Genomic DNA, 24,361 nt, shown 5'->3' on the forward strand with positions numbered 1-24,361 from the left:
CTGTTCCCTGGATGCTGCCTGACCTGCTGCGCTTTTCCAGCAACACATTTTCAGCTATCAATATTTCCAGTCAAAACTGGCAAGGATGCTGTGGAATTCGTGTGCAGATCGATGATATAAACTTAAACACTAAAACTTTTCAAGTGTAAATTACAGAATGGCAGAGACAATACATGGTCTTGAACTATTTTTTGTTCTATTTTAAAAGATTACCGGTTAAAAATATCAGTGCAAAATGTTTAGCCAAAAGTAATGCACAAGTAAGCATTTGCCACTAAGATTTTCAGAAAAATCCACCTTTTGAACTACATCAAATTTCTTGATTAAAAGTTAGTTCTAATTTGAATTCCAAACGAAATTGTCACAACTCCTAGCATGTTTAAATTTATGGATACCTTGCTGAAAACAAAATAAATGAAGGTAGTATAAACATAAGAACCAATTCAGCTTCTATATATTGTGTATAATTATAGTCATATTTACTTAAAAAGTGCAATGTAGCCTCTATCCCCAAACTAAAGTAAGCATCAAGTTCCAAAACTAGTACATGAACTGCAACCAGAAGCCAAGTGCTGAGTTGGTGGTAAATTTGTCCTAGGCCCTAACAAATGTATACCATTGATCTGGTGCCCAATTTGATATTTGGTTACAGCCACTTTTAGTTTATGGATTTTCTTTTCTCTGAATGTTGAAAATTGGAGGAGAGATGGGAAGAGTTAATGGCTGGCCTAGAAACGCTAATGTTCTAGAATTAAACTTCTGAGAGTCTTTGAAATTCCATTTCTCAAACTCTTGTTGCAGACTCTTTAAGTATTTTAAGGCAGAGGTAGATAGATTCTCGATTACCAAGGGATTGAAAGATTTTCGGGGATATACAGGAATGTAGCGTTGAAGTTAAATCAGATCAGCCATGATCTTATTGGATGGTGGTGTTGGCTTGAAGGGCCCAGTGGCCTACCTTTGTTCCTTGTTCAAATGTTTGTACTGTGACTAAAATGGTTGGAAAGAATGTTGAGTCAAAAAATGCAAGAAAGACAAAATTTTAGTCTGCTGAATGATGTCAATTTTGAAGTACCCAAATTAATGACTAATGTTTAGTCAGTAATGCAGCCATTCTAATAATCCAGAGACTCAGGCTAACCCTATGAAGAAGGCGCAAGCTAACATTCTGAGTCGAGATGACTCTTCATCAGAGTCTACTTTCAGTACAGATTCCAGCATCTGCAGTAATTTTTTCCTACATAATGCTATGAAGACGTGGATCCAAGTTCTACGAGAGCAATAAGCTGATTTCACTGATGTTCAACATGATATCATTGATTGTTTTAAAATCTGATTTGATTAATTGATATCCTTTAGGGAAGGATGTGTCATTCCTACTTGGTCTAATCAGCATGTGACTCCAGATCTACATCAATGTGGTTGAGCCTCATCTGCCTTATGAATGTTCAGTTCAAGAGCAATTGCAAAATAGACAACAAATAGAGAGTATGCCAATAACACCTACTCACAGTGAAAGATTAAAGGAATAAAAGCCTCTTACAACTGTTCAGTAATTTAATGTTCAAAAAGTAGAATCCTGAAGTTAGGCCTGATTGCATCTGCAAGAATGCATCTAAGCAGCCAAATCTTGCCTAAATTTTATTAATCTTAGTTCCATTCCATATGGCAAGATACCCAACTTTCCAAGTTTATGGTATTTACAAAGAGTATATTGCGAAACACTGTGTTTATTGGGTAATTGCGCAATTCAATGTGATGTGGAGACATGCCAGTTAAAGGCTGCATTCTCTGTTCCTGACCCTGACCTCGGTCAACAGTTAGCATGTTGTCTACATTCATACATAAAGTCTGTTACAAGTAAGCAAAATACTGAGGAGATGGACAGTAATTACAGATTTGTACCTTGGATAAGTTAATTTCTTCAGGAGAAAATAGAAAGGGAGAAATGATTGACCTAGAAAATCTAATGTTCAAAAATTAAATTTATCAATAGTAGAATCAACTCATTATTCAAGATGTGAATTACATAGTAACACTGAACGAGTTCTCGACATTTGTATGTGTTTTCTTCATTTTTAAAAAGTTGAAAATATTTTTAGATATTCAATTTGTTGAAGAACCAAATTCTTTACTACAAGATATTCTTGTTAGAATTAGAATCCCGACAGTATGGAAACAGGCCCTTCGGCCAAACAAGTCCACACTGACCCTCTGAAGAGTAACCCACCCAGACCCATTCCCTATCCTACATATTTACCCCTGACTAACAAACCTAACCTATACATTCCTAAACACTATGGGCAATTTAGCATGGCCAATTCACCTAACCTGCATATCTTTGGATTGTGGGAGGAAACTGGAGCACCCAGAGGAAACCCATGCAGATACAGGAGAATGTGCAAACTCCACACAGACAGTTGCCCGAGGCTGGAATCGAACCTGGGCCCCTGGTGCTGTGAGGCAGCAGTGCTAACCACTAAGCCACCACACCGTTAACTCTGAAACAAATGGTTATAGCTATATTATCTAACTCGTTGAACTTGTAATCCTGTTGGTTCAGAGAACTTTAACTTGGAGTCATCGGAAATAATAAGTGTCTTAAAATAAAATTAAGATTCAATCTGTCAGATTCTGAAGCAAGTCCTGGGGCCCAATTCTAGTCAATGCATTGTGAAGAATACTGTATGTGTTACACAAGAATTTCTGACTTTTTACCTTGAGATGAATTGTACATATTTTTATGTTTCATGTTAGATAGCAGCTGCTGATTTGTATGCTTTGAACTTCTCGCATGGTGGTTAAAATTGAAGTATTGAGAGAGTACAGGAGGCATGGATACCTGACACCCTCTTAAACCTGCTTTGACACTACAATGGAGTTGCATTGCATGTGGTGTTGAATTCAAGCAGTGCAAGTCTATACCCCTTAAGTGCATCTCGCTCTACTTCCCTCAAACTCAAACCAGATCCTGATCTAGATGTATACTACAACTTCAGTACTCTATGATATGATTTCCACTCAGCAGCATTACTAAAGTTGAGTGTAGAATTTTTATTCAGTTTTTCATTTTGCATTAAATTATTGATGATCAAATGAAGGCTTTAAAGAGGTCAGGCTGAACGTTGGGGAATAATTAGATGAAGTTGCTCATCTTAATTCAATTCACATTTTAAAGTGACATATCTTGCATTTTTACATTTCTGTTTTCCATTCCCATGTAAGAACCAAATTACATTTGTCTGTCTTCTCAATGACAACGGTTAGGGATTTCATTGGACACTGTCCTACTTCATCAGAATAATGTCACGGTCACGAATCAGAAACTGAAGTTAGTGTGAATGGGCAACTCACTCTGAGTGAAGGTGTAGCCGCAACATGGGATCAGCTTTGAAGAAAATCCTGACTAGTGAAAATTAGTATGTGCAGAGTCCACTTTCTGTGCACATTAAGTTTAAAGCTATTAGATATATTAGCTCTCTAATAACATTTAAAACACTCCTCTCTATCCTGCTTCCTTCATAGTCTCTTCCATCCATAGTGTTCCAAGTACAACTTGTGATTGGTACTGAGTCAATTGCTGTCACAGGAGGCTGGAGGGACGCAGCAAAAACCAGGCAGCGTCAGGAGGTGGTGAAGTCAACGTTTCAGATGTAACCCTTATTCAGGCCTGGGGAGTGTGTGTAGGGGGAGCTGAAATACTACAGTTCACCTCAAAATTTGCCATCTGGTTAGGAAACCTACAAGCAATGTCAACCTTTTTATTTGGTCATTATCCAGTGATTTCTATGGAGTGCATATCAGTTAGGCCAGAACATTACCAGTACAAAACTGAATTTTGGTTGATAAACATTTTGGTATTAGATTTGAGAAAAGGCTATTTGAACCTATCCCCTGTGAAAAAGCATCTCAGTAGGAATCATGGTGACAATTGGTTGAAAGTATCCATCTGAAGGAGGCATACTAGCTACACGAATAAAGCAATGTAACCTGACTATATTTTACTACTTGTACTACAGCATAATGCGATGGGATAATGAGATGGATGTGTCTCCTATGGAAGAACGTTTTGATGTTATTATCTGTGCTGATTGGTGAGTATGTACATAATATATATTTTAAATATTATAAATATCATTTTTGACACACAACATATTTGAGGGATAATTTTTCATACTTTGCACATTTTTTTGGGAAAGAAAGATTGCTTACCAAAAATTCAAGCAAAGTAAACAGATGAAGTGCAGAGTAGCATAACGGTGACAAATTAATATGCAGCTTCATGTGACAGCTATCAAGTAGTGGTCTATCAGACAGTAACTTCTACCACATTATTTCGAAAGATTGATTTTAAGAGGCATTCCATTTTCTGAAATTGCTTCTTTTTCATGCTTGACGTACCAGTAAATGGACAACTTAGGCAAATTGCTAATAATTATGGCTCAGTGAGATGTAGTCTGGAGAAAGAAAATGTATCAACATAAACAGCTCTTTCTGTAGATTAAAAAGTCAGTTGGCCCCCTTTCTCCCTTCCAAAAACAAATATCTGACCAATAGTACAGGAATTGTTCTTAATATGAATAGTGAGTTTCAGAACCATTTCTTTTGGACCTTTGTCAGAGATGCATACTTGATGCCATTTGTATCAGGTGCTTGCAAATGATTTTATTTTATTCATTTCCAAATTAATTATCGGCAAATATTTTATCTCATCTAATTTGTGCGGTTATTTTTGTACTGATGCAAAAACTTTTTTTTTGCTTACTATGTTAGTTTTACACTTTTCAATTGAAAGTAATGTATACGTTAATCCCTGGTTAGCACGGAATTTGTTCATTTTAATTGGGATAACATTAAGCATGCCACATTTGGCCTCACTATCTGTTCTTGTGACTATTCAGTCACTCCTGCTACAAAATGCACAGTTACAATATCAAGTGAGATAACAGTGGGTTCACCTCTTATATGGGACTGCCATAGTGTTAAGGGTTTGGATGGGGAGAAATTTGTTAAATGTGTACAAGAAATTTTTCATATTCAGTATGTGGATGTACCAACTAGAGAGGGAGCAAAACATCTCTTGCCAAATAGGGTAGGGCAAGTGACTGAGGTGACAGTGGGGAAGCACTTTGGGGCCTGTGACCATAATTCTATTAGTTTTAAAATCGAATTATGGAAAAGGATAGACCTGACCTAAAATTTTAATTTCTAAATTAGAATAAGGCCACTTTTGATGATATCAGGCAAGACCTTTCAAAAGTTGATTGGGTGGGGTTATTTGCATTTTAAGGGATGGTTGGATAATGGGAGGCCTTCAAAACTGAGGTAAAGAGAGTCCAGATGCAGTATGTTCCTGTTAGTGTGACGGGTAAGGCTAATAGTGTAGGGATTGCTGGATGACTAGAGAAATTGAACTCTGATAAAAAAAAAAGAAGGAAGCATATGGCAGGTATGGATAGCTGGAATCGAGTGAATCCCTTGGAGTATAACGGCAGTTGGAGTTTACTCAAGAAGGAAATCAGAAGGGCAAAAAGGGAATATGGGATAGCTTTGGCAAATAGGGTTAAGGAGAATCCAAAGAAATTCTGCCAGTACTTTAAGGGCAAAAGTTTAATTAGGGAAAGTAGGGTCCCTTAAAGATAAGACCCTCTATGTATAGAATTGCACGAGATGGGTATGATACTAAATGAGTATTTCGTGCCAGTATTTACTGTGGAGAAGGATATGGAAGCTAGAGAACTTCGGGAAATAAATAGTGATATATTGAGAATTATTTTTAATAGAGAGGAGGAGATGCTCCACATCTTAAAACACATAAAGGTAAATAAATCCCCAGGATCTGATCGAGTGTATCCAATAACTTTGTGGAAAGCTAGGGAAATGATTTCTGGAATATTTGTATCATTAATAGCTATGGGTGAGGTGCCAGAAGACTGGCTAATATGGTGCCATTATTTCGGAAAGGTAGTACGGAAAATCCGGGGAACTATACATCACTGAGCCTGACATCAGTAGTGGTAAGTTGTTGAAGGGATTCTGAGGGACAAGATTTACAGATAGACAATCTTTTATCCGAAATCTGAAAAGCTCCAAAGTCCGAAGGTTTTTTTGTGAAGTTTTTTCTCATTAACAAGTTTGTTTGGCATGCAAACAGTTAACCTAAGTCAACACCCACTCAATGCGTGTCACTCAGATGCAACGTGGGGGGGCGTGGCCCAGCACCAACAGGCCGATTTTGTTTTAAGGCCTCATTTTACTTAATGAGTCATGCTCCTCTGGTAAGGTTTTTTAAATTTCACCATCAAACTCTCACTTATTCTGAATTTCGAAATATTCTGAATTCCGAAAACCAGCTGGTCCTGAGCATATTGGATAAAGGATTGTGCACCTATATTTGGAAAGGCAAGGAGTGATCAGGGTAGTCAACATGGCTTAGTGCATGGGAAATCGGTCCCACTAACTTGATTGAGTTTTTTGAAGGTATGATAAAGAAGATTGATGAAGGCATAGTGGTGGATGTTGTGTATATATAGACTTCAAGCAAGGCATTCAACAAGGTTCGCATGGTAGACTGGTTAACAAGGTTAGATCTCATGGAATACAGAGAAAGCTAGTCATTTGGTTACAAATTTGTCTTGAAGGAAGGAGACAGAGGGTGGTGGTGGAAGGTCTGAAGGCCTGTGACCAGCTGGGTCCACTGCTTTTTGTCATTTGTATGAATGATTTGGATGTGAATTTAGGAGGAATAGTTAGTAAAATTGCAGATGACACCAAAATTGGTGCTGTAATGGACAGTAGAGAAGATTATTTCAGAGTACAATGGGACCTTGACCGAGGAGTGGCAGATGGAGTTTAATTTAGATAAATGTGAGGTATTGCATTTTGGTAAGGCAAATCAGGGCAGAACTTAGACACTTCATGGTAAGGTCCTGTGGAGTGTTGCCTAACAAAGAGACCTTTGGGTGCAGGTTCATAGTTCCTTGAAGGTGCAATCACAGGTAGCCATGGTAGTGAAAAAGACATTTGCCATTATCGGTCAGTACATTGAGTATAGGAGTTGGGATGTCATGTTGCTGCTGTACAGGGCACTGGTTCGGCCATTTTTGGAATACTGCATTCAATTCTGGTCTCCCTGCTATAGGAAAGTGTTCAGAAAAGATTTACAAGGGAGTTGTCAGGTTTGGAGGATTTGAGCTTTGGAGAGAGGCTGAGTAGGCTGGTGCTATTTTCCCTGGGGCTTCAGAGGATGAGGGATGTTCTTATAGAAGTTTATGAAATCATGAAGGGCGTGGTTAGGGTGAATAGCCAAGGTATTTTTCCCCGGATAGGGGAGTCCAAAACTAGATGACATAGGTTTAAGGTGTGAGGGGAAGGACTTAAAAGGCAACCTAAAGGGCAACATTTTTCATGTAGAGGGTGGTACATGTATGGAACGAGCTGCCAGAGGAAGTGATGGAGGCTGGTACAATTACAACATTTAAAAAGGCAACTGGATGGGTACATAAATAGGAAGGGTTTAGAGGGATATTGTCCAAATGGACTGGATTAATTTAAGATATCTGGTCGGCTTGGACAAGTTGGACTAAAGACTGTGTTTCCGTGCTGTAAAACTCTATGACTCTATGTAACATCTATACCTAAGACACCCACTCCTTAGACCCATTTTGTTAAATAGCCCACTAGCATTCACTGTTGAGGTTCATATGGGAAGGAGAGCAAGAAAGACTAAAAATTAAATAAAGGACCATTACTGTATGAGTTTTTTTTTTGCTTCACATCTCTCTCTAACTTGCTGCTTTGCACAAGTAAGGTAAATGGACTGCATTAGTAATTAAGCAGTAATGATATGAACCAGTGATGCATCCTTTGAATCAAAGAGCTAAGCAATGCCATATGATTCCAGCAAGCAATTTAGCAAATGCCTTCCTTACCTAATATTAGAGTGGATACTTCAGGTTTTATTGCAAGGATAAAGATAATGCTGTCAGGATTAGATCAGATTAAGAATGAAGGCAGCCAGGGGAACTGGTGAAGGAGGCTGCTGTCTCCTTCTTATGCATAGCTCACATATGGACTTTCTGCAGATTAAGTAGGTGAAGTAAGGTCTAACCAAAAGCTTTAAAATTAAATTTGTTCCTTGTAGAAGTACAGAAAAATAACTTGCTCTTAGTTGTTATTCCTCTGCTTATTTTAGACTAAACTGTCAAACTGTGAAGAAATTATGAGGGACATGCATCACTTTAGTTTTCTATGAATCATTGGCCAACAGATCAGTAAAAATTACATTTTAAAAATAATGTTCATTTTTAAATATCTCAAATTTTAACAGTTTACAGTAACATACATGAAATTCACTTCTCCTGCTTTTACATAAACAACATAGTTAAGTTTAATACAAGGTGGCTCTAAAACTCTTTTCCTGCATTTTATTTTTCTCCTCTCAATGTCAGCTTGTTTCTGGACCAGTACAGAGCCAGCCTTGTTGATGCAATGAAGAGATTACTCAAACCTAATGTAAGAGTGTTTCAATTTTCATCTGAGCACAGACTTCAGAATAATTAGACCGCTGCACAGTGATTGAGAATGTAGTGGAATGGCAGGATTAATGTCATGTAATACTTTAATACTTATTATGTACAACTTCAATTGAGTCCTGTCTGATTCTTTCTCAATCACAAAATGGAAAACTTCTTGTGTTCAGCTGACTGATAAGATGTGCAGGATGATGCTAAAGAAATGAAAAACACTCTGAAGATGCATAATATTTTGTTTTAATCAAACTCAGTAATCAAAATGTATGAGGCATGTTTCTCTTTCAAAAAAAAACTAGTTACTAAATTACTTATTACCAGTAACTGTGATCAACTAAACATTTAAAATAACACAAACTTCCAAAGTTTGAACCTTTGACCACTTTTCAACAAGAGTTCTTTGATATTCATTTGGAATATTCAAATACTTCAAATGTTAAGTTATAACAAATTTATTTGAAAGAAGGCATAAACATTCTTCCTTGTTTAAAATATGAAAAAGTAAATAAAAGGAAGAATGTTTATGCCTTCTTTCAAATAAATTTGTTATAACTTAACATTTGAAGTATTTGAATATTCCAAATGAATATCGAAGAACACTTGTTGAAAAGGTGGTCAAAGGTTCAAACTTTGGAAGTTAGTGTAATTTCAATTTTTTATGAAAATATAAAAATGTCCATGTTCTCCCACCAATCAGATGTCCTCCTGTTTAATCTTCAGTCAGTATGAATTACCTGATCTTTGACATTGCAGCAACAGACACACTGAAATTGACTCACTTCCCTTTGTTTACTAAAGAGGAAAATCCAGAAAATCACTCCATAATTTCCACGCTTGGCCACTATCCAATGACTCTTTTTAGACTGTTTTTAGCTGTTGACGTGGAGTTACTTCAGGATTAGGTTTGGCAGTGAGTTTGATTGTTGCTCATTTTGTCTAATGCAAATTGTTTTGACTTTTACCCATTAACACCACTTGATCAAGGTCCGTAGAATTGGTTGCACTCCTGGAACCATGGCCTTGTGAGAGTCGTCATCAAAAAGAAGTGGAGAATATTTTAGAAAGTAAAGAAATTCGGGATATGTACCAGCCTAGATTTTATGACGGCTATACAATCATTATTCCAGCGTAGGAGGGAAATATACATGGGCACCTTGCAAAATCCCTATCTGAGCAGAATTTAAAGGAATTTCCTAGATGGGCAATTACTCAATGCCTGAAACTGTCTGAAAGTCTATTGGAGACTTTGCAGGATTTCGATGGAATTAGGGAAAATAACTATTCAGGAAAGATTAGATAATTAAATACGTGGTCGAACTCCTGAGTAATTGTTAAATTGACCCCAAGGTTAACTCACATCCCCAACTACACCTCCCCAAGATCACATTATTATCCTAGACCCTGACACAGCAATATCCCGAAACCTGACCACACCCCCAACCCAGACTGGACCAGACCCAAACTACAGTCACTGGACCTGAACTCTCACTATCTTCCAACTTGACTCACATCCCCTGCCACCAAACTCTGTAGTCCCATGGCCCAACCCTGACTAGAGCAGACACCGCTTTCTGCCTCATTGGACTTGCTGCTGCACCCAATAACATCTCCCCCTCTTCCCCCCACATCCCCCTCCCCATCTGGATCACCTGTCACTGGTCAACATAACCACAATGCCACTTTTACTGACATGCTTTCTCTACAACTAGACCTTACCCACTCCCAGGAATCTACCCTGCCACTACTGGATACCGCAGCCCTGACTCACATGTTCCCTGCTCTTCACTGGTCACTCTTTCTCCAAAATATCTACTCTAACCACTGCAATACTTACCTTGCCACATTGCACCCTAGCATCCTACCTACTTAGCACACTACCCCTCCTAATCTGGCTATCTTCCTCAGCTGGTACCAAGCCTACCTGGCGCATACCACCACCTACGCATCACACCCCTACTCTCCCAGTATATTAACACCACCTCCCCACCACCACCTGAACATCACACTTAGTTTATGTATTTATCCTTTGGTAGCAGCTGTCAAAATGGCTGACTGCACTTTTAAATTTCAGAATATGGCAAATGACTGTGGACTAATCCAAAAAATTAATTATTTCAAATTTTTGATGCATTTTGTTTGAAATTGCCACTTTGCTGTGTCATTTATGTTGATTAATTCAAATTATTGGGTAGTTAAATGTTTTTAAGGCCTAAGATAAATTCAAATTATCAGAAGTATTATGTATGTTATTTGAACCTAATAATATGTGTGTGTATAAAAGGTTTAAGTTGCTTCAGTTTCCCAATGTTGACATTAAACTAGGTAAGTGAGGTGTCTTTTACAATATAATATATTAATCCATGTTTTGTTGCTTAAAGTAGAACATTATATTGTGTGGTTGGCAGAATTGAAATATTCATGTGAATAATGACACAAAATCATAAATGTAATTTCTTTTTAGGGAAAAGTGCTTGTGTTTGCCCCTCAGAGAGGCGGTACCTTAAACCAGTTTTGCAGCCTTGCAGAGAAAGCTTGCTTAACTGCCCAGAGGCTTATGAATTACGACGACCATGTTTGGAACTTTCATCTCAAGGTCAGAGCACTACGAAATTAGGGTAGCATCACAATCCATTTTACATTAAGAAGGGATCACAAGAGTTTTTTGGCAGATACCTTAAATGCCTTTGACTACAATATCCCCCCTGGCATCTCCTCCTTTATTATATTAATTATGTTCTTGCACAGCAAATCCTCTCAGACTACCTTGCCTGAAGCTGTTCATTATAGGAAGTGTTTATTAACATTTTCTACATAATCTTTATGATGACAGCTCCACATTTTTATTATTTTGCTAGGTTTTGTTCTTGTTGGCATTCTGTTAGCCAGTACCCTGGGCAGAACCTAACTGTGTTTGCTACTTAAGTAAAAAACCCCACCAATTGACTCAGTAGTCCTCATTAGCTTTACTAATGGCATTGTGTGCTATTTTTAGTCCCACTGGGCAGCCATTCTGAGCATATATATGTTTTCCTTGGCTTTGGTTGAACCAATCTCATTCAATAAGTGGTTGATTTCCTTCTTTTAAAAGGACTGACTCTTTCTGGGCGCTGATTTTCCTTTAATGTGTTGTCCAAATAAACTATCCTCATCTTAGAAAGTTGTTCAGCTCTGTAGGACATCACAACGGAAGCCAATTCTATTCTCAACTAATATCCACACATACAACCACCTAGTGCTGATCAGGAATGAAGAATTCTAGCTGATGATTTTTTTTCATGCTTTTCCTAGTCCAGTAGAATTACTGACTATTGTAATTACTACTTTCCAAAACTGACTAATAACAGCAAACTTAGCACAGATTATCAACCTTGGGGCCCTCCAAAAATACTATTCTATTTTCTATTAACTAAAATCATCCACAGAACCTTTGATCCTAACTCTAGTAAAATAGTCATAGTCATAGAGTCATAGTGAATCATTGATGGTTCCTACAAGTGTATTTAAGAAAAACCCTATTTAGTTCAGATTTTAGAGCCCTTAAGTGTCAGTGTCTCTGCATTTAGACTCCTCTCATAGCAGAATTGTCCCAGTTTTTTACAATGAGAATGCAGGGAATTGACAAAAGTACACAGTTTGCTGCAATCTGAATGAACCAGATGTAAATGTTGAAGTATTAATTTTTATAGACATCTATTGCACATCTCCCAATAAGATAATAACATAATTCTTCACCTTGTATATGACTTGATTCCTTTGAATCAATGTTTCTTCAGTCTTCCAATTGTAAATTTTAAAATCTATTTGCATCTATATTTAATCCTTTCTCAAGATATCCATTTAGGTTCTCACCCCATCAACAGCATTAAAACTGCACGACCGTAGTCAAACATTTTATGCTCATTCTTCTCAACCTCTCCATTCCTTCGACAGTACTCGTTAAAGATATCTTCTTTTTGGTCCAGTTCCATGATATTGCGGTCTATCTGCTCACAACACTCCAGACTGCATTCTATTTTGTACAAAGTACTGGAGGAATGCAGCTGTCTCGCAGCATCTGTGGAGAGAAAAGGAGTTAAAATTGAATCCAATGTTAACATGGAGTCCACCTGGACTCTAAGTTCTGAGAGAAGAATCATATTATACTCAAAACATTAGCTTTGCTTTCTCTTTCCTTATTTTCTCCAGGACTTTGTTTTATTTCAGATCAACAGTATCTCCAATATTTTATTTTGTTTTTAGTTTAGATATTTACATATCTCAGGAGTTACTGCCTGAGGTGGGGTGGGGCATTCGGAATTGATTTTTAAAATATTTTTCTCCTCTTCTTACCAAAATGTGTTTTTAGTCTTTTCATTCTTTAATTTTCTGTTTCGATGTGAGTCACTGTGTGTTGCCCCATTATCCTTTGTTTGTTGATTTCAATTTTTCAGTGACCCTCAATAAACTGTCTTTTGTGTTAAAACAGAAGTTGGTTTTATTCATTCTGGGATCAGTACCTAAACTCCTTACTCAAAATCTAATTTCACAAATGTAAAGTATCTTCTGCCTTAAGAACAACTGCTTAACACAGCCATCTTCAGCTAAGAATCTTGTAGGACTGGCATGAACTGAAAATAAAACTGAAAGGCTTTTCCCCACGTTTTGGGTGATTTTCCCTCAGCTTAAAAAATGCAAGCCTAGAATCTTCCTATCGATAGCCTATTGTTCTACACTGTATTTTATTTGTTTGCTTGCTTGCAATCTCTCCCAATATAAACAAAGCCCTTTGTTCTTGGAGGCTTTCACTGTCAAGCTTTTCTTAAATAAATTACCATTGCTATAGAAATTAAATTAGATTAGATTCCCTTCAGCCCAACAAGTCCACACCAACCCTCTGAAGAGTAACCCAATATTTACATGTTAATCATTAAACCTCTTCAGATACTCCGAAAACCTATATACCACTCATTCAAAATTTAAAAGTCCAAAATCTGAAATAAATAATATTAAAATATATCTAAATTACACAACCAATATCATACTCTAAAGCAATAAAACATCCCAGTGCACTTCACAGAAGCATAATTAAACAAAATTTAACATTAAGGAGATATAAGGGCAGATGACCAAATCTTGGTCAAAGAGAGGTTTTAAAGGAGTGCTTTAAATAATGAACAAATATGAAGAGGTTTGGGCGGGAAATTCCAGAGCTGAGACCCATGCTAATTCAAGGTATGAAACAAAACCTGAAATTGCTGGTGAAACTCAGCAGATCTGGCACCATCTGTGGGAAGAAAGCAGAGTTAAAATTTTGAGTATGGTGACGGTTTATATTTCAGATCTCCAGCATCTGCAGTGCTTTGTTTTATTTTAGTGTGTAATTCAAGGCATGGCTGCCATTAGTGCAAGAGGCCAGAAGCAGAGAAGCACAGATATTCTAGAGGATTAGAGGGCTGGAGGTTAGAGTTATGGAGGGCTATATCAATGGAGTGATCCGAAAACAAGAATGAGAATTTTAAAATCAAGGTGCTGTTTAATTGGGAGCCAATGGTCCAGCAAGCATCGGAGATATGGATGAATGGCTCTTGGTATGAATTAAGTTATAGGCAGCAAAATATTGTTGAGCTGCAATTTCCAGCTGGCATCCAAGTGAGCACTGGAATAGTTGAGCCTTGAGATAACAGAAGAATAGCTATGGATTTCAGCACTGAAGAGCTGAGGTAGGACAGGGTGAGACTGTGTTACATGGGTTGAAATGGAAGGCCTTGGTGAGGCAGCGGACATTTGGTTGAAAGCTCAACTTGGGACCAAATACAACACTTGGTTGTGAACAGTCTAAATAGGCTTCAGAGAGTTATCATGAAGAAGATTGGAGTTATTAGCTTTAACCCAGTAACTGGGTCAAAAATAATGGGTTCGGTGTTCCCAGTTTTTAGTCAGAGAAAATTTCTGCTTATCCAGTACTGGATATCGGATAGTGATTGGATCAAGAGAGGTGGGGGTGAGATAAAGCTAGGTGTTATCAGTGTACATTTGGAACTTGACACTCTGTTTTCAAGCTTTCTCACTAAGGGGCAGCATGCAGAAAAGAACTAGGAGTTGTCAGGTGCAATGTTGTTTCCTGCATGCCCAAATAATGTCAGAAGGCACACTCCCAATAGTTGAAGAACTATTTATTATAATGCTTGAAATATGATGAACACGGAAAATTTTAAATGATTGCTTAATGACTGTTAAATCTCCTGTTGTACTCCCCTGTGTCAGATAATATGCTGTTTCACAGATATAATGTCCATCATGTTATGCAACAAATTCTTTCACTATCAATTTGAAGTTCTATATTAAACTAACATATTCTTTGTAGCCAGAGATTCTAATTGCGAGAAGTAAACATACCCTAAGGGCACTGAGTCTTTTTGTGATGAAGAAAACTTAGTAAATAGCTTCTTGAAGCTCAGCAGTATATCAGATCTTGAAATTGTTGTGCACTTATAACAAAGTATGTTACAAATTTGTGCATGCTGACATTTATTGAATATATTTTCAATATGATCAGTGACCAGTTGTATTTACTGTACAGAGAAAAGTTAATATGCATATTGATCATTTCCAATTCTCATGAACTAATGCCCTGCAAATTTTCTTTGCTTTCTGCAATTTGCTTGCCTTCCTTTCCTCTGCTGAAACTGTTGACTACTTCTTCAAGTGGATGTTAATCTTAGATGTAAGGAGGTTATTCAAGGGCTTCAATCTTCATTTAAGATTACATATGCACAGTGCCATTGAATAATATTCAAGCTGATACCCATTTCCTGATCTCAAAACCACTAGATTCAATTTTCCTTCTTGTACTAACACCTTATTTTGTATTCAGTCTCAGGATGAAGGTGTCACTGAATGGGCCAGCATTTATTGCCCATTTTTAGTTATCCTTAAGGTGGTGGTGAGAAGCCTTAGTCCATTTTACATAACTAGAGTCACAATGGTGTTAGAATGGGAGTTCCAGGCATTTGGCCCAGTGACCCTGAATGGATAGCAATGTATTTCCAAACAGAGATGGTAAGTTACTTGGAAATTGCAGTGGTGGTATACCCATGTATGCTGGAGATTAAAGTGTAACCTCGTTGCAGTCTGTTTAAGTAAATCTAAGTTAATTTTACATGCACATGAGAGATATGAGTTTTTTTAGTCAGCCCCTGCTGAGCCCCATCTTCATTCATGGAGTGACAATTTTGCATAGTTTGTATAGTTACTCAGCCCATTTAGCTGGACATTTCTTATATCATATAGCTGCACAGTATGGACACATATCACATACAGCCATGTCCTCATATCACATACAGCCAAGTTCCCATATCACATACATGCACATCAGAACGTTGAACAGTGATTAGCAAACATCCCCAGTTTGGGCCTTATGATGAAGGGAAGGTCATTGATAAAGCAGTTAGGATAACTGATCTCTCACAACCATAACCATCTTCCTTTGTGGCAGCAGGTTACCCCATAAATGTATTTGATGGGATGTGATCTGAACTTGACAAGCTACAAAGATATCAGATTTACTTCCTGACCAGTGCTGAAATGATTGGTTAGCTTTGATAATGATGTGCTATGGGAGGAAATAATCAGGTATTAAGTAACCCACTGAGTACTTACTGGAGGAAACAATGGGCAAGGTGCCTGCAGGACTTATATTCATTTTAGGAGTGAAAGCGGTGTTTGAAAGGGGCAGTCACAATGATCCTCATGACAAGATTACCAAGATGCTGTTTCCAGATCTTGCTAAATGTGACAACTTTTGTGAAGTTTTGATAAGCTGTTTTGGTATCTGTATCAGACACTACAAGATTTAGGTCAAGAGCACTTAATTTGGTACAATATTATCTGCTATGCCTTCTTGCTCAATGTTACCTATTTCTGAAATATGTTCTGTCATCTGGCAGGCTGCTATGTGACTTATGGGTAACTGTCAGTAAATTCAATTCTAGACCTTTGGATTAAACGAAATCAAAGAGGGACTTTGATCTATGACTAGGCACAAAATCAGCATGTTTTTAGCTGTTTCTACATTTTCTTGTCGACTGTGATAGAGAACTGTGCATATAATATTGTAATTTCTTTTGCACTAAAGGACATTTTTTTTTACTACTCAGGAATTGCTGTCACGTTCAGCTGAAGTTATACAAGTAGCCTTAATAGATGAATTCACAAAACTGACAACAGAGTAGGAGTAGGGCTATCAAATTTACTTAAAACCAATTTTTGTACGACTTGAAATGTATTCAAATATTTAATAGTATATCATCTCCTTAGTGGTATTACAATATGAAAGACTACAATCACAACATTTTGAGCCCTGATGCAGAAGAAAAAAGTATATTTGTGTGTTACTTATGCCAATTTTGAACCTATTTTATTTTTATTCATTCATCTTTCCTTCAACATACCACATGTATTAGAGTGAACTGACAGGCAACTTACTGTCGGGACTCTGCTCCTGATGCTAATGCTTCAGACCTAGAAGGTGCTTGGGAGCAGTTTGTGGTACTAGCTTGTTTTTCCTACTCCTTGGAGTTGAGAATGCTACCAATAAAGGAAGCCAAATTACTGTATAATCTTTCAATCAATAAATCTATGAAATTTTAATCCAGCTTCGCAATCTGTAATTGCAAATCTGATTCGTTGAATTCCATGTTATGATCTCGGTAGAAGGCAAACCAGCTTTTAAATCGGTGATGAGATCTTTTTGGTCATTACTGTCTGTTCATAACATATTACCTTCCATAAAGATTTGAGTTTAGTTTTCCAAATTTAATTTGCACCTGGTAATTGACATAACTGCTTACATTTGAAAGTTTTTCAGATAGATATTACTTTATGGCATTTATAATTCTAGTCTCTAGTTTTGTGAATTTTATACTCCAGTCCCCTAGTTCTGTGATCATGGTCCAAATCCAACAGATATTGTGGGATAGAATATACTAACTGTATATTCTATTTAAAGACTTGGAAGAGTGGCCCTTCTCAATTTTTGATCGCTTGATGTTAAGCTGTCTTTGGCCAAATGCGATATTGTTATATTAAAAATAATAGTACACAAAGCTGCTCCAACACTATGACTTAGTCCTGACTTCAGAAGTATGTTCATCTGCTTGATAATTTCCAATTGATGAAATTTCTTTTTACCATTACAATCTGACCCTTTTATACTGTTATTGTGCTATGCCAACCAGGCTAATGGTAGAGTTTTAATTTTAGAACAATGAGGTTGTAGTAGGCAGAAAGAGCATATCGAATTGCTGATTTTAAATGTTCCTTTCTATTCTCCTTCAAAGTTTGAGGAGGAAGAAAGAATTAGTACTTATGTAGTACCTTTCATGACTTTGCAAGTGGTTTCACATCCACTGAAGTACTTGAAAGGATAATCTTTCTTTTCATTCATAGGACATGGATGTTGCTGGCCAGACCAGTATTTATTGCCCATCCCTAATTGCCCAGATGAGAGACAACCACATTGTTGTGGGTTTGAAGTCGTATGTAGGCCTGACTGGGTAAGGATGGCAGATTTCCATTTCTAAAGGACAGTGAACCTGATGTCTTTTCAGACAATTGGCAATGATCATTAGACTCTTAATCCCAGATTTTTATCATGAATTTTTACTTTTTTTATTTTTATTCCCAGTCATATTAATGAATGTTGTTATTTAAGCAAACAAAAGCTAATTTGTGCACTGCAAGGTCCCACAGAATATAAATACCCACAATGCTTACTTAAATTATATTAGTTAAGGCATAAAAGTTAGCCAAGGCACATGTTCAGAAATCACACTACTTCATTCATTCACCTGTTAAAAACTTTACAGACTTGAGTTTAGTGTCTTATCTGAATCATGATATCTGTGGCAATTATGATATATTGTCATTCTAGATTATGTGTTAAAATCCTTAAATGGGACTTGAACCTAAAATCAGAACAAACATCTAATTCATAGATGGAGTGCCAAACTCTACCATTAGCCTGGTTGGCATAGTACAATAACAGTATAATAACAATGACACCTATTGATCATATATTGATTAAAGTAGTAGAAAAAGAGATTGAAGCTAGTTTCCCTCTTACTTTGAAATGGTTTCCCCTGGTTCTAAACAATCAAACCAGGAGAAACATCATACCTGCATCCACCCTGTCTATTCCTTCCTGTAATTTACATACAAATATGAAACAGGAGCAGAAGTAGCCATTTGACCCCTCAAACCTGCTGTGCCACTCAATAAGATCATGACCAATCTATTTGTTTCAAATTCCACAATCCCATTTACCTCCAGTAATTTTTGATTCCTTGTCTAACAAGAATCTATCCACCTCTGCATTAAAAATATTTAATGACCCAATCCCTATTACTTTCCGAGGAAGAGAATTACAAATTCAGAAGGAAAAATCCATATCTCTGTCCTGAAGGAATGATTCCCTATTTTAAAATAATGCCCCTGTATCTGAACTAATATACAAGAGGAATCACCCTTTCCATGTCTACCATATCAAGACTATTCATAATCTTCCACATTTGTCAAGTCACCCCCACTCTTCTAGCCCCTAATGGAAACAAGCCTAACTGTCCAATCTTTCTTCATAAGACAGCCCATTTATTCCAAGTATCAATCTAGTAAACCTCCTCTGAACCACCACCAATGCATTTCTATCCTTCTTAAAATAGGATATCAAAACTGCAGGGGAATATTCAAAATGTGATTTTAGTGTAGGTTTCAGTTCAATCACCTCACGTGCTTCAATTCTCCAGAGAATACAGGCCCATTTCCTTCAGTCTCTATTCATAGAACATTTCCACCATCCAGCAATAAGTGTGGTAACATGGTAAAATGGTAAAGTGCACTCTTTCTATGGCAGTAATATCCTTCCGAAGGGGACCAGAACTGTGCACACTACATCAGGTGAGATTTAATGAAAATCTATACAGTTGAAGCACTACTTTGCTACTCCTGTACTCAAATTCTCTTGCAAAAAAGACTAACTTACCACTAGCCTTCCTAATTGCTTGCTGCACTGCATGTTAGCTTTCAGTGAAATACCGACAAGGACACCAAGTCCTTTTGTACATCTTCATGTTGAAGATATGATTCACATTTGTTCCTTCTACCAAAGTGGGTAGTCTCACATTTTTCCACATTATATTAGATCCGCCATGATCTTGCCTACTCACCAAGGCACTCCAAATTTTCTTAAAGCCTGTCCATCTTACTCAGAGCACACATTCCCATCTAGCTTTGTCTCATCAACGAACTTAAAATATTGCTTTCGGTCCCCAAGTCCAAATCATTGATGTATGCTGAACAACTGGAGCCAAAGTACTGATCATTGTGATAGCCTACGCAATGCAAGAATGACCCATATTATTCCTAGAAGAGAAAATGAGGTCTGCAGATGCTGGAGATCAGAGATGGAAATGTGTTGCTGGAGAAGCGCAGCAGGTCAGGCAGCATCTAGGGAACAGGAGAATCGACGTTTCGGGCATTAGCCCTTCTTCAGGAATGAGGAAAGTTTGTCCAGCAGGCCCTAACCTGCAATCTTCTTCCCGACCTCTCCGCCCCCACCCCAATCTGTCCTATCACCCTCACCTTGACCTTTTTCCACCTATCACATTTCCGACGCCCCTCCCCCAAGTCCCTCCTCCCTATCTTTTATCTTAGCCTGCTGGACAAACTTTCCTCATTCCTGAAGAAGGGCTAATGCCCGAAACGTTGATTCTCCTGTTCACTAGATGCTGCCTGACCTGCTGCGCTTCTCCAGCAACACATTTCCATCCCATATTATTCCTACTCTATTTACTATCAGTTAGTTTATTCTTAATCTGTGGCAGTATATTACCTTTTACCCCATGTGCTTTAGTCTTGCTACCAGCTTCCAGTAGGGGACTTTGCCAAAATCCTTCTGAAACTTCATGTACAAGGTGGCCACCAACTCCCTATTTAATTCTCTGTCTTCAAAGAATTAGAATTAAAATCCCTACAGTGTGGAAACAGGCCCTTCCTCCCAACAAGTCCACACTGACCCTCCAAAGATTAACCCATTCCCTTGCCCTATATTTACCCCGACTAATAACTGATACTATGGGCAATTTAGCATGGCCAATTCACCTAGCCTGCACGTCTTTGGATTGTGGGAGGAAACCGGAACATCCAGAGGAAACCCACGCAGTCATTGGGAGAATGTGCAAACTCAACACAGACAGTTGCCCAAGATTGGAATCGAACTCTAATCCCTGGCACTGTGAGGTAGCAATGCTAACCACTGAGCCACCATGCCACCCTCAAGTGGGCAAAAGACCTCTGATTGGTTAATCAAACAGTACAAATCCACATTGACCATGCCCAATCAGATTATTATCCAAGTATCCATTTATCACAACCTATATAATAGATTCCAGCATTTTCCTGACGACTGATATAAGGCAACAAATGTATAGTTTCGTGTTTTCTATTCTCCAGCCCTTCCACTTCTAAATAGTTGGGTGCTATTTGCTACCTCCCAATCTGCAGGAACTATTTCAGAATCAATAGAGTTTGGGAAGATGGTCACTAATCCATCCACTGCCTCCATAGCTACCTCTTTCAACACTCTGGGATATAGCATGTTAGGCCGGAAAGATTTGTCAATCTTCAGACCCCTTAATTTCTCTTACAAGCACTCATTTCCTTCAGTTCCTCCTTCTCTCCATCTGTTGGATTGCAAATTGTGGGAGATTTCTTGATATTCCTCAGTGAAAACATACACCAAGTACTCATTTAGCTTCCCTACCATTTTTCTATTTTCCATTAGAAATTCTTCTGACTCTGCTTGTAATGGCCACTTTTGCCTCAGCCAAATGTTGCCTTTTTAAATTCCTGTAGAAGCTTTTATGGTCCATTTATGATTTTTGATAGTTTACAGGTATATTGTAATCTCCCTTTATCAATTTCTTCGGCCTCCTTATATTCTAAAATGCTCCCAATGCTCAGATTTGCCACTATTAGTGGGCGGCACGGTGGCACAGTGGTTAGCACTGTTGCCTCACAGCGCCAGAGACCCGAGTTCAATTCCCGACTCAGGCGACTGACTATGTGGAGTTTGCACGTTCTCCCCATGTCTGTGTGGGTTTCCTCCGGGTGCTCCGGTTTCCTCCCACAGTCCAAAGATGTGCAGGTCAGGTGAATTGGCCATGATAAATTGCCCGTAGTGTTAGGGAAGGGGTAAATGTAGGGGTATGGGTGGGTTGCGCTTCGGCGGGGCGGTGTGGACTTGTTGGGCCGAAGGGCCTGTTTCCACACTGTAAGTAATCTAATCTAATCTAATCTATTTCTGTCAACTTTCAGGTTTTCTCTTTTAATCTTATACAAACCTTAATTGCCTTTTGTTAGCAACGGTTTGACTGACTTTGTTGTTTTTTTTTCTCTGAAGGAATGTACAATTGTTGTAAACTTTGTAATAATTCTTTAAAGACTATCAATTTCCTTTGTACTGTCGTATCTTAAGATACTGTCCAAATCCACCTCAGTCAATTTTCCACTCAGCCTTCTTAATTTATTTTGTTGAAATTTAACGTCCTGACTTCAGATTTACCTGCCTTACTTTCAAACATAATATAAAATTCCATTATAATATGATGAATCATACCTAAAAGTTCTTTTAGGTATCATCAACCTGAACTACAAATCTTCTCAAAAATCACTAACATGATTTAACCTTTTTTTGCATAATTTCAAATCTCACCTAGTTTATTCTTGCATCGGCTCGTCAACATATTGCTCTTGAATGCACTCTTTAATAAACGGTAGAAATCATTACTGCTCATTAGATTAGCTTAGCCTATATGCAGGTTTAAATCACTCGTGATCATTTTATTACCTGTTTTATTACATGCTTCTCTAATCTCCCATGATATACCATGTCCCACACTACCACTACTGTTTGATGGCCTATGAACAACTCCTACCAATGTCTGCTGCTCCTAACTGATTTTTAATTCCACCCGAACAGAGTCTACATTTTGTACTTGCAATCTGAAATCCTCCCTTCCTAATTTACTGATACCATCCCCTATTTTCAGATTAATCTCCTTCACCTTTCAGCCTATCCATCCTAAATGTCAAAGATTCATAATATTCAGTTCCCATTCTTGGTCACTCTTGAGCCATATTTTTGTAATGGCAATTAGATTATACCCATTTACCTCTTTGTGCCTATTAATCATCTACCTTTTTGGACCTTTACTCCACTCTACATCTGCCACTATTTCCAGCCCTGTGTGGTTGCTCTTACCCACCACTTTCCAACTCTGATATGCTGTATATTTCTCCTCATTTCATTAACTCTGCAATCGGTAATCACACCACACTCTCTGGAAACCTCTCCCTCTCTGCCCCACCTTGTTGCATCTTGCTGCAATTTGAAAATGTGCTTAAAATCTACTTTAACTGCACCTTCAGCTAATTCCTACAGCTACCCAATTCTACCTTGTTATTATCATGAAAAAAAGACTCCATAGAACTGAAAGATATTGCTAATGTAGATCTTATTGTACTATTTGTCTCAATAGACTACATAAGAGTACTTTGTATGAAAAGAATAACATTTGTCTGAAAGGAAAAACATTCGTAGGAAACGAAAAATAATCATAGTAAACTGACACTTTAATAGATTCTCTACTATATGTAGAACAATATCTTGTTCATCTTGGTTGTATTGGGTTAATCCAGAAACAGAATAATCACTGTCTTTGGAGCACAGAGATTTAGGGAGTTTTTTGTGGCTTAGCTCTTCAGTCTGATTTTTGAACAATGATGTAGTTCTCAATTCTATACATAATTTTCATGATGTGTTTCAAATTCAAGAACCTTGACACCTGCTTCCAATTAGTCATGTTCTAAAATATTTTAAATTGAAGAAATCCAATCACTCACCTACCTCAAAAGAAACAATCGAGTTACTATTACAGTACTATATATGTTCTGAAGGCTCCCCACTGGTGGAAAGTGGATACAGGACTACGTTGTAGGAAAGTTAAAGAGTTGTGAGAACTAGAATAATGTAATGATAGAGACTTAAACCATCCATATGTAAACTGAAATAATAATACAATAAAGGGAAGAAAATGGAAAGAATTTCTGGAGCATATTCCGGAAAATTTTCTTGATGAGTACATTGTGGCTCAACAAGGAATGAGGTGGGTCAAGTGGAGGAAGTGTCAGCAGTCGAATGTTTAAGGAACAGTGATCATTGTATAATAAGGTTCAATTAAGGCTAGCTATGGAAAAGAAAAATCTAGATTAAAATACATAATTGGAGAAGAGTCAATTCCAGCAGGTTGAGAACAGGCCTAGCCCAGGTAAGTTAGATCAGAGACAACTGACTTTAAAAGAAAGGGTCACATACAGTGTAGTTCATCTTTCACAAAACCAAAATGTAGGGCAACTGGCTCCCTTGATGACGAAAGAAATAAAAGGAAAAAGGTAAAGCAGCAAAAGATGCATTAGCCAAATGATAATGAGTGAGATCCACGCTGAGTATGGAAATTCCAAGGGCAAGTAAAAAGATAAATAAGAGTAGTAAGGAAAGAATATGAAAATAGACAAACAGCTGACATCAAAGGGAATCAGGAAGTCTTTTAGTTGGTTAAATAAAAGATTCATAAAAGGATGGTTTGGACCAAATAAGCAGCTACAATATTATTGTGAGCCCGGTGTTTCTAAGTGGTGAAAAAATGCAACCATTTTCACAGGAAGAATCGTTAGCATTTGAATGTCTCAGCTAAAAAAGTGCCCAAATATTAAAAAATTAGCTCAGTATTCTTACT

The 24,361-nt window shown here is 37.6% G+C and overlaps 1 protein-coding gene across 3 annotated transcripts in view; it reads left to right on the forward strand.

Moving 5' to 3' along the window:
* The window catches only part of camkmt (calmodulin-lysine N-methyltransferase), a 379,453-nt gene that overhangs the window by 334,741 nt on the left and 20,351 nt on the right, over positions 1–24,361 (forward strand). For 2 of the 3 annotated variants that reach the window (XM_043695646.1, XM_043695647.1), the window contains exons 8-10: positions 4,020–4,094; positions 8,451–8,514; positions 10,993–11,124. In XM_043695646.1, the coding sequence (XP_043551581.1) occupies positions 4,020–4,094; positions 8,451–8,514; positions 10,993–11,124 (271 nt within the window). The remainder of the gene's footprint in view (positions 1–4,019; positions 4,095–8,450; positions 8,515–10,992; positions 11,125–24,361) is intronic. The other variant, XM_043695648.1, reaches the window with a different exon arrangement.

Source organism: Chiloscyllium plagiosum, chromosome 9 (genome assembly GCF_004010195.1).
Source record: "Chiloscyllium plagiosum isolate BGI_BamShark_2017 chromosome 9, ASM401019v2, whole genome shotgun sequence".
Classification (NCBI taxonomy): domain Eukaryota; kingdom Metazoa; phylum Chordata; class Chondrichthyes; order Orectolobiformes; family Hemiscylliidae; genus Chiloscyllium; species Chiloscyllium plagiosum.